This window comes from Trichosurus vulpecula, chromosome 6 (assembly GCF_011100635.1).
Source record: "Trichosurus vulpecula isolate mTriVul1 chromosome 6, mTriVul1.pri, whole genome shotgun sequence".
NCBI lineage: Eukaryota > Metazoa > Chordata > Mammalia > Diprotodontia > Phalangeridae > Trichosurus > Trichosurus vulpecula.
Window position 1 is genome coordinate 106,177,512 of NC_050578.1, and position 13,153 is coordinate 106,190,664.

The 13,153-nt window shown below is 38.4% G+C and overlaps 1 protein-coding gene across 2 annotated transcripts in view; it reads left to right on the forward strand.

Moving 5' to 3' along the window:
* NR3C2 (nuclear receptor subfamily 3 group C member 2) overlaps window positions 1-13,153 on the forward strand; it is a 401,382-nt gene that overhangs the window by 349,894 nt on the left and 38,335 nt on the right. For both annotated transcript variants that reach the window (XM_036763399.1, XM_036763398.1), the window contains exons 7-8: window positions 1,507-1,637; window positions 6,452-6,609. In XM_036763399.1, the coding sequence (XP_036619294.1) occupies window positions 1,507-1,637; window positions 6,452-6,609 (289 nt within the window). The remainder of the gene's footprint in view (window positions 1-1,506; window positions 1,638-6,451; window positions 6,610-13,153) is intronic.

Here is a 13,153-nt window from a genome sequence, read left to right on the forward strand (position 1 = left end):
TCTGCCATTGGCAATGAAACCTTGGGTCATTAAAGGAATTAGAGAGATATTAAATATTAGATATTAGATATTAAAAATTAGATATTAAATAACAAGGAGTAGACAGTTTCTTTGAAATCAAGGGCCTCTTAATCCATGCTACCAAGCACTAACCACATCAGCCATTTTTCTAGTTTGGGTGTTACAGAGACCACAGTAAGGTAACTCCTTTGGAGAAAGCTTTCAGTTTAACAGGGGTGAGAATGCTTGTGTGTTTAGATTAGTTAGATTAAATTGGATTAGATTTAGATTAGTACAAGTACAATCTTGGATGTCAGGCCCTGGCAGGTGGGTGGAGAAAAGGGAGAATTAGGACATGTAGGTAATACATTCTAGTCCTGATGGACAGCCAAGGAAGACCCATGGAGATGGAAATGTGGATGTTGCATGGTAGAGAATAGGAAGAAAGCTTGTTTGGCTGTGCTTTTGAGCTCAGAGAAGGTAGTAGCATTTGATAAGACTGGGAAAGAAGAATGTGATCTGGCTGGGAAGAACTTTAAGTGACAAACAGATATAAACAGTTTATATTTGATGGTAGTGTTAGCTACACTGGAGTCAATGTGCTGGTTGAGGGATTTGAAATGCATAATCAGACGTGCACTTTAGGAAAATCTCCGTCTGCTATATGAAGGATGAATTGGTGTGGGCAGGAAAGCCAGTTAGGAGATTATATTGCAGCAATCTAGATGAGCAGTGATAAAGGCCTGAATTTGAACGAAGAGAAGGAACTTTGTGGAGATGTTGTGGTGGTGGAAATGACTTGCGAGAAGTGTTATGGAGGTAGAAATGATACGATTTGAGTGGGGATGTGGCGTATCCGAAAGTGAGGAGTGGAAGATGACACAGAGGTTGTGAACCTGGGTGACTTAACATGTTGGTGATCTCATCAGGAGGAGGCAGGGGTGGAAAAAGGAAACAAGGTCAGCTTTGGACACGCTGTGTACGTCCAATTCAAAATAACCAGTGGGCCGGCCGTTGTTGTTGTAGAACTAGAGTGAAGAAAGGAGATCTTACTGTTTAGTTTGATCCAAAACATGGAGCTTAGGTCTAGACTGCATCATGTGAAACTTGTTACTTTTGCCCCAATATTTCCATCCTACGTGACTGTCTCAGCAGCCCAGTCCTAAGTGTTAATGAGAACTGTGATGGGTTAATATTGCTCAGCATAAGTTAAAATTACAGCATTAGTCGAAGAGGAATGATTTTAGGAGCTCCAATGCTGTCTCAGGGCCTAGGAGGAGGTGTCACCACCATTTTTTCTCTTTAAAAGAATGATGGCAAAGAATTTTCTCTTAAACAATGTCGCTCCTGTCAGCAAAAGATTCATCTGCTCTATATTGAGACGGGAAGAAGAACTCTGACTCAGATCTCATTTATGACATTATCTTGGCCAGTTACATTTTGGCCTGCTTTTCTGGGTTTTATAATGAGGACTAAATTCTCAAGACTTTTTTTCCTCTTTTGCAGAGAGAAGATGCGTCAGTCCGCCATGTATGAACTGTGCCAAGGGATGCACCAAATCAGCCTTCAGTTTGTTCGTCTACAACTGACTTTTGAAGAATATACCATAATGAAAGTGTTACTGCTCCTAAGCACAAGTAAATTCATGTCCATTCCAGGACTTTTTCTTAATTTCTTCCTTTCTTCACTTTAATACAGTATCCTAATTGCTTACAACAATAAGGTGGGAAAAAGTTTGGTTTGTGCCAGGATGAGGTTACTCTTACTGAGTTGTATAACTTTAGTAGCATGGAACAAAATTTATGAACTAGACATTTCCCTTAATTAAATTTTGTTTAAAAAGTTAAAAGTATAAAGAGGCACATGAGAGGCAGGAAGTAGTGGTGGCATATTTCAAAGTGAGGAGGGGAAGGTGACAGAGAGGTTGCCAACCTGGGTGACTTATTATTGTGGTGCCTTCAACAGAAATAGGGAAATTCAGAAGGATAATGAGGGCAGTTTAGGATTTGTTGTGTTTGAGATTTCTATGGTATATAATTCAAAATGCCCAAAGGGCCATTGTTGCTGGACTAGAGCTCAGAAAAGAGATCTTACCATTTAGTTTGATCTAAAGTATATGGCTTAGGGCAGCTAGGTGGCGCAGTGAGTAGAGTACTGGCCCTGGAGTCAGGAGGACCTGAGTTCAAACGCAGCCTCAGACACTTGACACACTAGCTGTGTGACCTTGGGCAAGTCACTTAACTCCAATTGCCCTGCCTTTCCCCCTCCCCCAAAAAAGCAACACACCAAAGTATACAGCTTACCCTCACTCTGCATCACATGTGACTTGTTGCAATTCTCCAATATTCTAGTCCTACAGGCCATCTCAGTAGCTCGGTCACTAACTCTGTAACCCTGGAGTGATCACTTCGCCTCTGGTCCTTAGTTTCTTCATCTGAAAAATGGACAACTGGGCTTAATCAGTGATTCTCTAGGTGGGGTCAACTTAGGGGTCCCCAAGACCTTTTCAGTGGTCTGTGAGGTCTTGAGGCAGCTGGGTGGCTCAGTGGCTAGAGCACTGGACCAGGAGTCAGGAAGAACCGAGTTCAAACCCAGCCTCAGAAAATTATTAGCTGTGTGACTCTGGGCAAGTCACTTCATACTCTATTTGCCTCAATCCACTGGAGAAGGAAATGGCAAACCAATCCAGTATCTTTGGCAATAAAACCCCATGGACAGTATTGGCGTCCTATGGTCTACGGAGTCATGAAAAGTCAGACATGACTGAGCAACAGTGAAGTCCAAACTGTTATCATACTACTAAGACATTATTTAGCTATTCAAATATTCCTCCCTTTTCCAATTACATAACTGTGTGAGGCCAGATTTTTTTCATATACTTCAGCCAGAATGACATATCACAACAGACTAAATGAAGAAGCAGATATGAGGAATCCAGCTGTCTTCTATTAAGCCAGACATTAAAGGGATTTGCAAAAATATGTCAAAAGTTGCCACCCTTTTCATTTTTTGTTTTGGAAAATATATTTATTTTCATAAAAATATGTTATTGTTAACATGTGATGGAGTTTTTATTTTAATGGATCAATAAATTTTTTAATGTATCAGTTTTAACTTCTAATATGGTGAATCTCTAGAGAAATAACCCACAGTAACACAAATTTTGGGGGTTCCTTATTTACTTTTAAGACTGTAGAAGGGTCATGAGAACAAAAAGTTTGAGAACCATTGGACTAAATGGACCATAAGGTCGCTTTTATAGACTTAGAGTAAAAAGGCACCCTGAGAGGTCATCTAGTCCAAACCTCTCATTTTACAGATGAAGAGAAAGAGTCCTAGAGATTAAATGACTTGTTCAAGGTCACAGTAAGTAAACAGTCAGCATTTGATCTCAGATCCTCTGATTCCAAATCCAGCCCTTTTTCATTTCTCTGTGCACGAACTATACGCCCTCCGTGATCTTTCATGTCATCCTCAAGGACAGGTAGTCTTCTGACTTCTCCAGTCAAACTTCATGTCATTTAGACTGTACACGATAACAGTGATTTTGCAGACTTTTTGTTTCAAGATATTTAGTTGTGGTGCTAAAGTCTCAAAACTATGACTCATGCTGAGAGAGTTTTCTCTTATTGAGATTTAAAGTAAAAAATTAAAAAAAAAAACTTAAACTCATTGAGAGTTTAAGATTATCCCCTCCCAATTACCTCCTCCCTGAGACACACACACACACACACACACATGCACACGCACTCTTCTACTCTCACACTCAGCCTGCCCTCTGCCACCTCTCTAGTTCATTGATTCATTTCTTTTTAACCTCCAGTAATATATGCCAACATTATAGATTACTTGAATTTTCAGTGAATTCCCATGTGTGCGGTGTTTCTTTATTCCTTGACCTAGGCTATTTGGTCTAAGTGAGTTGTCTAGTCTTACTTTCTCATATAAACTGATTGAGTCAAGAATAGACAGCGCTATCATTATGGTGCCAACAATGATTATTTTTTCTTTTTCCAATATTTGAGTACCACCATTTTTAGATAAAGAAAAGTAAATGGCGTTAAAAGTTTCACTAAGTTTCTCATAATGACCTATGGAAGACAGCATGAGAACTTTTCCTCTGATTTGGGGATACTGAAATCATATACCTGCTAGGCAATGTAAAATATATTTAGGAACATTTTATCGATGATGACATCATTTTGCTCCTTCTGCATGTAGAAGAAAGATACTACATCTCAATTTTTTCTCCTCTGCTCTTCTCCAGCCCATAGATTTTTGGAAGATTTCCAGAAGCAAGCCCTGCTACATTTAATAAGTAAAATCAGAACTCTGGGCTGACATCCAAAGTGTGATGTTTTGCTTAAGTCCTCCTTATTTATAGGTTTATTTCAGTTTTTGGAAAAATCTGGCTGAGAAATAGGATACATTTTAGTTTTAGCAATAAAATAAAAGTAATAATAAGGGTGGGAGGGAGACCAGACCTGTGATTTCATGGTACAGGCAATTTCCGGTTAGAAGACTCTCCTTCCCAGTGCAGATCAGCACCTGCTCTGCAATTCAGAGTCATAAAGAGTTGCCTGAGACCCAAGGGTCACTCAGCCAGGAGGTGTCAGAGGCAGGACTCAAGCCCAGGGCTTCCTGAGACTGAATACTCTACCCAGTGTACCATGCTGCCTCTCATAAGTTATAATACTTGGCATAAAGTTGAATAACTTCAGAATCTGAGTAAAACAACCATCAAAAATCTAAAGGCTTAAGAAGGAGGCCCAATTTGATCTAAGCAGATTTGCCAAGCATAATGACCTAAAAGACAGTAGTGAAGCCTCTAATAAAATGTAAGTTTCTCTCTCTTCACTCCAGATGATGTTACATTTAATGTACTATAAAGGAAAGCTATAGAGTTCCTTAGTGGAATTTTATAATATGAAGAAATAAGCCTCACTGTGGACATGGGTGATTTAGACCTGAAGATTCTTTTTATATTAGTATTTGATTTGCGCAACATTCCACTGTTCTTCTGAAGGCTGGACCTAATTTTAGCATTCTGGATAGAAACTGAATTTACAGTTTTAGTCAGCCAACATCCTCCATTATTACTTTTCGGTAGTAACTACAAAACTGATGGATGTTAACAAATGCTTGTTGACTGAATAACTTAAAGAAATAGAGAATTTACTTTTGAAAGTATGAATTTTTATGACAAGGTTTTTAAAATATTGATCACGAGTCCATCAGCAATATGAGCAGATGCTAATAATGAATTTCTAAACATTTTCTCCGCTCCTGTCACTGGAAGAATATGATTTAACCTGACCCAAGAATCAAAAGCATCATGGTTTTTTTTGTTTGTTTGTTTGGTTTTTGTTTTTGGCAGGGCAACTGGGGTTAAGTGACTTGCCCAAGGTCACACAGTTAGTACACGTGTCAAGTGTCTGAGGCCGGATTTGAACTCAGGTCCTCCTGGCTCCAGGGCCGGTGCTCTACTCACTGCGCCACCTAGCTGCCCCAAAAGCATCATGTTTTTAAATCCAGGGATGAAATCATGAACAATCTCAGAAATATATTTGCAGTAGAATACCGATATATCCAGGATACTGATTTTATTTGGAAATTTCCTGGTATGCCTGACCACTAACATCACACAGCTACTCAAAAATATGCCTGATCTTTAGCATAAATTTGATGATACATGTGAATTTGTAATGGCTCTTCAAAACTGAATAGTCAATGCATAAGTATAAATCCATAGCTAGAGTCACCTTTGAAACTCAGAACTTAACCCAAATCACACTTAAAATGAGGCATTTCAGTTTAAACACAAGCCATTATGTAAAAATAAACAAAAACCTACTATATTCTGAACTTTGACAAAGGTATACTATTCTACAATGTTTTAATTTTCTTGGATCATTAAATTTTGCCTCAGGAAAAACACCTTCTGAACAACTGGTTCACCCCTCTCCCACCTCTCCAAACCCTCTTTCTGTGACTCATGAATTTACCTCTTGCCAGTTCATAAGATTGCTAAGATATGTCTTTATGAGAGATTGCAGCACACTCCCACACATCATGAGATCAATCACTAAATGGAAAGGGAATGCTGTGGGAATACATGCTTACCTCTTGGAGGTGGGGTTTGATAGGTCCACTAGAATTTTTTAACCTCTGAAGTGTTGGCACAGTCAGGTAGCAAGGATTTTTAAAAATGCTTTGAAGGTAAGGAATAATGATGTGATTTTAGTGCATCTGCTCATATATGTCATGTGAATCTTTAAGTATCTAATTATGTTTATTCTTCAGTATCATCCATAATATCCAATATTCATCTAAAAACCAGTACCCAGAGATTTTAGAGTATTCATGTGGATTAATTAATGTTTTATATACATTAACTTATTAAATTATAAGGCAGTGTAATGTTTTGTCATATCCGTGTTTTTCAACACAGTTCCCAAGGATGGCCTCAAAAGCCAAGCTGCATTTGAAGAAATGAGGACAAATTACATAAAAGAGCTGCGGAAAATGGTAACAAAATGTCCAAGTAACTCTGGGCAAAGCTGGCAAAGATTCTATCAGCTGACTAAGCTACTGGACTCCATGCATGATGTAAGTTTAGTTCATTAATTGGCTTTTAAAACAATAACATGGTAGTGTTACTGCTACCTTAAAATTTTGGAGATATTTAAATAGTTTGGAGAAGATTCAAGTTTAAAAATTTTCATGTAGGAATAGACCTTCTCAGAAGTGCTAAATGCTGATTAAGAAATTTTCATTTCGATAAATTTGAAGAAGGAATAAACTACATTGACAGCAGTGGGTGCGGTTTTGTTCTCTTAGAACAAGATCAGAGGACACTCCACAGTGTTCAGACCCACAGAGTGCCCTTGGTCATGGACCTCCTTCCCATTTGCTACAGGTGTTGGATCAAATTTCACATTTTTTATTTGCAATTTAGGGAGTATTTTGTTAATAAAAATGTTTGCTTTAACATTGAATAAATAGTTGATGCTCTGGCAACTGTTAACCTTATAACTCAATCTTTGAAAAAACATTGTTAATGGTTTGGAGCCAACTTATATCACCTCATTTTTTTGCCAGATTTTGAATCCTATGTTCACTTGCTATAGTGACTGCTTTCCTTGTCTTCTGGAGGTAGGAAGGTTGATTTGTATATTTTGGTTCCTTTCTGATGTCAAATCTGCAGGTGTCATGAGTTTTATTTTTCCTGAATAGATGAATATAAGTTGAGATAATTCACTTTGTATAACAGAGGTGGCACTAAATATAAGATTTTTGTTTCATTTTATGTGCTGATCCTTAGCTTGTGACTTTTTAAAATTGTGCACAGATATACTCATTTCATTTTTTCTATTGGTGAAGTCTTGGAAGCTTTTAAAGATTTCATTTCAGATCTATTGACCAACTGAAGTCTGTTTACATTATTTACATGGAGAATTTTTTCCCAGAGGTTTTTCTGTTCTTTAAAACATTGATCAGCTTGAGGAGAGGCATGGAGAATTACATCTAATAGTTCTTCCTTTAGAAAGCAGTTTTCCCTTTGCTTGTGGCAGGGAGATGACTTCAATGAGTGGTGAAACAATGTCGTTTCAAGAGGTTTGTGCTAGAGATTCAAGGGTACTTCACGTAGATCTTTGCTTCCTCTCATCTTAGTACATGACATGATCACAATGCCAGAAATGTGTATTCTATAATAAAAAAGTTTAATAATTATTGGGTGGCTTATTTTCTAGAGAATGTGATGTTGTGGAGGTTTTATGGCTAGATGATGGCAAATAGAGCTTTCTGGAAGAAAATAAATTTTTCTCTCCATGGGACATTTTTGTTTCATATGAAAGTTAATAAAGAGAGGGAAGTAATGTTGTTCAGTCAGAATGTTGTTTAAACAATAGATTGTCTAGTTATAGGAGTTTTCTTGTTGTGGATGTCGCTACAATCCCTTTTAGTGTATCTCAGTAGGAGTACATTTGTTCAAAAATTGATTCTTTCTTGGTGTCCTCACAAGTGTAATATAAAGGTCAGCTACATACCTCCAGCTAATATCGCTGTATTCGTAGAACCAGTTACTATATTAATAAATGATATACAATGGCAATTTTGCATTTAATTAAACTAATCACAGAAGTTGAGAATTGTAGTTCCCTCCTACAGCCCGACTCTTGCAGAATTTGTGTGTGTGAATTAGCATGTCATAATTTCTGTTTCTGTGAGAAGAATGAGGACAAGTAAAGAGAGCTAGCTCATTTCCAAATCCAAGTCATTTTAAGGAAACAAAAATACATTTGGTCTTCTAAGTGGCCTAATGACATCTTGAGTCCTCTATTTATAGCCCTACCACAGACAGAGTATGGGGAAATACAGTGTAAGCCTAAAGGGATTTCTCCAAGGATCTTGCTTTCTCAGTGTTGCAACTGCTTGCAGCTTTGGAATAAAGCAGTAAATCAGCATATGTGGAATTGTCTTTGCAGAAGCTTAGAGCTACGCAACATGAAAAGTTCTTTGACCATACAACAAGTTTCAGCCTAAATAACATCCATACCATGAGAAAGAAATATAGGGTTTCTAGTTGTATCTGAACACATGAAGTCTGGTACTTTCATCCCTTTTTCCATATAGTAAGTACCTGTGTGTGCAGAGAAGTATTCAAGAGGGCACAGATAAAATTCTCAAAAGAGCCTGGGTGGAGGATTTGATTGGGTCACAGAAGCTCCAAGCTTTGTTAAATAGAACAGGAGACTTAGAATCTGAGAGACCTTAGGGTTTGTATATGACCACAGAATCCAGCTGTATGATTATAAATGGGTCATATAACCTCTCTCAGCCTCGGTCTCTTCATCTGTAAATCTGGTACAATACCCCCGTAGAACCCATCACACAGTGTTATTGAGAGGCTTATCTGAGACGCTCTATACAAGGTACTTTTCAAATCCATCAACCATAACAAAGCCTCTGAATGTCCATCTTTTTTTCCCAAAAGTTCAGAAGCAGAAAATGGTTGCTCTCACAAGTGTGACTTATAGTCCATGTGTATTGTGTATGAAGTGTCATCAGTTTTAGTTTGGTAAAAGTTACCTGACACACAGTTACTGTTTTCAAACTCTAGGGATGAGATTTTATTTTTCATGGCTTTAAAAATCACATTGCTAATGAGTCCATTAGCTACTTTTATTTGTTCGCAGAAGGCAGGTTCTGTTTCTTTTGTATACTCTCTTGAATGGCTAATATAATTAGTAAATACTAAGTGGTAATAGGGGTGTGTGGGTTGTTTAGAGAAAACTAACACCTGTGGTGTGAGGGCTTGCCACAACCTTTTCAGGGCTGCTCCACCTGATTCACCCAGCTTTCACATGTGACTCCAAGAAGCTGTAACATGTGCAGCAACCACACCCTACTAAAACTGCCTCAGCAAACTGGCTAGACCAGGTTGAGGTACCTGCAGGCCTCAGACCTGTCAGGGAGTTAGGGTAATGAATACCCCAAGAATGTGAAGACTTCCCCTGGCAGAATGGGCAGATGAGAACAATTTGTTCCGATGGCTGTGAAGGCGGCTGAAGCAGGCTCCGTGGAGCCCTTAGAGCTTGGTCAGACATTGAAGATGCCAAGGTCATCCACTGCGTCCTGGGCCGTCGCCAGTTGTCCTGACTTTTGTCCCGCCACTGGACTTTGATAACTCTGGAAGAGAAAGTGAGGCTGATGACTTTGTGCCACTCTGCCTCCCTTGAATCCAATTCACTCTCAAGTGAAGATGTCACCCCAATATGTTATTGATCCTCTTTCAAAGATGAAGGAAAAACAACAACATTGAGTGATAATAAATATAAGCCCTTTTCTACTATAATGGTTTTCCTCCAGAATTATGCCCTTATATTTAAATTAATTTCAGTGAGCTATATTACAAAAACTGTTACACATCTAGCATTGGATTAAAAAGAAATAGGTGATAGGGACCTCTCTCCTCAAGGAGCTTCCACTCAGGTTGGAGAGACAATACTTACAGAGAATCACATACAGTGGGGAATAATACGAGAAAGGCAAAAGAATATGATTGGATCCCAACATTCTAGCAATTGTGTATTCAGACAATATTGTCGGCAGTCGCCGTCTAGTCCAGTCCCACTCCCACTGCCATTTTACTGATGTACAGAAGGGCATCTCCTAGAGGTAACATGAATAGCCTAGGGTCACACAGCTATTCAGTGGCATAAAGAATGCTCTTTTTCTGGTCTGTCACTTTGCCTATTGTAGACATTCAGAGGGAGGGATGAGTTGCTTGTTTTATGTTGGGCTGTGTTATGCTGGTGATCACAAAACAAGCATCTGAGAACATTAGAAACAGATGCTAGCCAAAGCTTCATTCAGATCTTTCCTGACATCTTCTGGAATGTGTTGTTTCATGTGGGGGAGGGAACCTACATCTTGAAGTCAGCAAAAACTTGGTTTTGTATGAAAGTTAAACGCATGTTTAGCAATTCTCAAAACAAAATTTTAAGTCAGCCTCAACATGACTGATTCCGAACAGATTTTCGTTATGAAGGATTTTGTTTCAGCATGTTATCATTCAGTTCTGTTAGCCTGCCCTGAGGCCGCAGGGCAGCAGCCACTGGTGCCTGACGCTTGACTCAGTTGCCATTTTCTGCCTGACTGAGAGGATTTTCTTGCCGAATAATTGCTTTCTGCGGGTTTCTGAAGGCAGTACTTAGCAACTGAAATGGTTTTACCATAGGCTGGAATCTCTGAGTTAGGATGCCCCTCCTGGCTGGGGGTAGAGTGAAACTAGAGCTGCAAAGCACAGAATGTTTGGTCACACTGTAGGATACTACAGAGACGGTGAAGTTTTAAGTTTCAGTGACACAATTAGCAGACAGTAGAGAGAGTCATTCAAGGTTTATGCTGTAAGCAAGCCAGAGTCTTTATTCAATTATTGGAATTTCTCATTGCTCATTTGGTTAATGGTTTCTTATGAAGTTGTGGCTTGCATCATGATGATTTTAATTATGATTATTCCGCAGGTAGATTCAAGATGAGTCACAAGCCTCCTTTAAGAATTTTCCGCTGCATGCCAAATGTTAAAAATTTAAGTCACAAGTTTGGTTCATCCTGCCTTGTAGTCTGTTTACTTTAGGATGTGATACAGTGGCTGTTCTGGAAAGCAGTTTAGAATTGTGCAAATAAAGTCAATAATGTGTCCATACCCTTTGACCCGTAGATTCAGCTCCTACGCCTATATCCCAGTATAGTCACTGACAAAAAGAAAGGTTTCATATATGCTAAAATGTTTAAAGTACTTTTTGTAGTAGCAAAGAACCAGAAACAAAGTAGATGCCCACTGATTGAGGAATGGTTAAGTAAATTGTGATATTTGAATGTAAAGGAATATTACTGTGCTGTAGGAAACAGTGAGCATGATAAATACAAAGAAATGGGAAAATGTCAATAAAGCAGTGCAAAATGAAGTAAACAGATCCAGGAAAACAACATATGCAGACACTACAACAATATACATGGGAAGAGCAACCAATGAAACAATAAAATGAATTTTGCAACGTTAATAATTGCAGATTTGACCTCAAAAAAGAGATTTGAGAAGATGCTTTTCCCTATTCCTTTGCAGAGGTAGGCAGGAGGTAGAGAGCTCCACGGGTGTGGAACATTGAATATAACATTTTATTGCTGTATTAATCAGTATTGCTGAATTTTTTCACTTCTTCCTCTTCTCATTTTTTTTTAGATTTCCTTTTCCTTAAGGGATGTCCCTCTTAGAATTTGGGGGTAGGAGGAAGAAGGAAAATTTAGGCGATGTTGAGATGTAAGGTTGAGATGTAAGCTCATCTTGGAAATATTGCCTTCTGAGTTTCTACAGGGCCGTTCTCTATGCCATCTAAAACTACCTCTCATCATAGGTCTTATAACTGAAAAGGACTTTGGGAAGCATGAAAACCTCTTGAGGGCAGGGACTGTTCTGTGTCTTTGAATCCCCCGGGGTCTGATAGTAAGTACCTTGTGAATAAATAGTAGGCACTTAATAAATCACTTAACTTGAATTGGCTCTGCCCTCCCATTTTGCAAATGAGGAAATTGAAATACAATGAAATTAAATGAGTCAGCCAAAATCACACAAATATTATGTAGTATAGCAGAGATTTGAATGCAGAGCAGTTCTATTCACCTCACCATGCTCTTTCCCCTCTATCTCTTCCTTCCTGTCTGCCTTTGGACAGCACACATGTGGTTCTCACTTTCAGGGACCTTAAACTCTCAAATAATAATAATTCACATTTCCACAACTATACACTTTCCCCACAACTATACACTTTCCCCACAACAGTCCTATAAGATTGGGAGTACAAATGTTATCGCCACTTTCAGATGAGGGAGTGTAGATTATTAGCAGCCAAATGACTTGGCCAAGATGATGTGGATATTAGAATCTCGATTTGACCTCAGAGCTTTTGACCCTATGCCATACTCTTTCCTGATATTATTTAGGTGTCAGTTGAAATGATTGGAAATTAAGCTCTATTTGCAAGTGCAGAGCAGCAAAGAATTCACTAGTTATTTAGGAAGAATTAAATTAAGCATAATTGAACACAAAAAATATATTAGAAGTCCTCTAGACCTTTTGTTTAAGATTTCATAAATTGCTTAAGTCTTCTTATGTGGTGAATGCCAGAGTATTCTGAAATAGTTAAAATGCAATTGGGGATGTACGTAAGCTGTTTTTTAATTGGGTAAGGGGATTAAATAATATTTTATGCTTGTGAAAATGGCAGGTGGCCAATTAGATGACAACCATGGATGACTGATATGGTAAACTAAAAAATTTTTGCTTAGGAAGGTTATCAGAGCCTTTCTTAAAAGTTGGCAAAACTGACTCATTGGGTGGAGAGAAATTTCTCTCTCTTTTTATTGTTCAGGTAATATCAAAATAAGATTATTTTATTCTTTGTAATAAAATACCCAGCCCTGGCACCATCCCCTGTATGTAGGACAGTTCAGGGTCATACTACTGTAAAGATTCCGCTGCACTGAATTGTTAGCAGGCCTCTGCAACATCATGCATGACAGGATCATGCATGACAAAATGGGATTTTTTAGAAAGGAGTAAGTTTTTTAAATCATATCTTGAGTCATA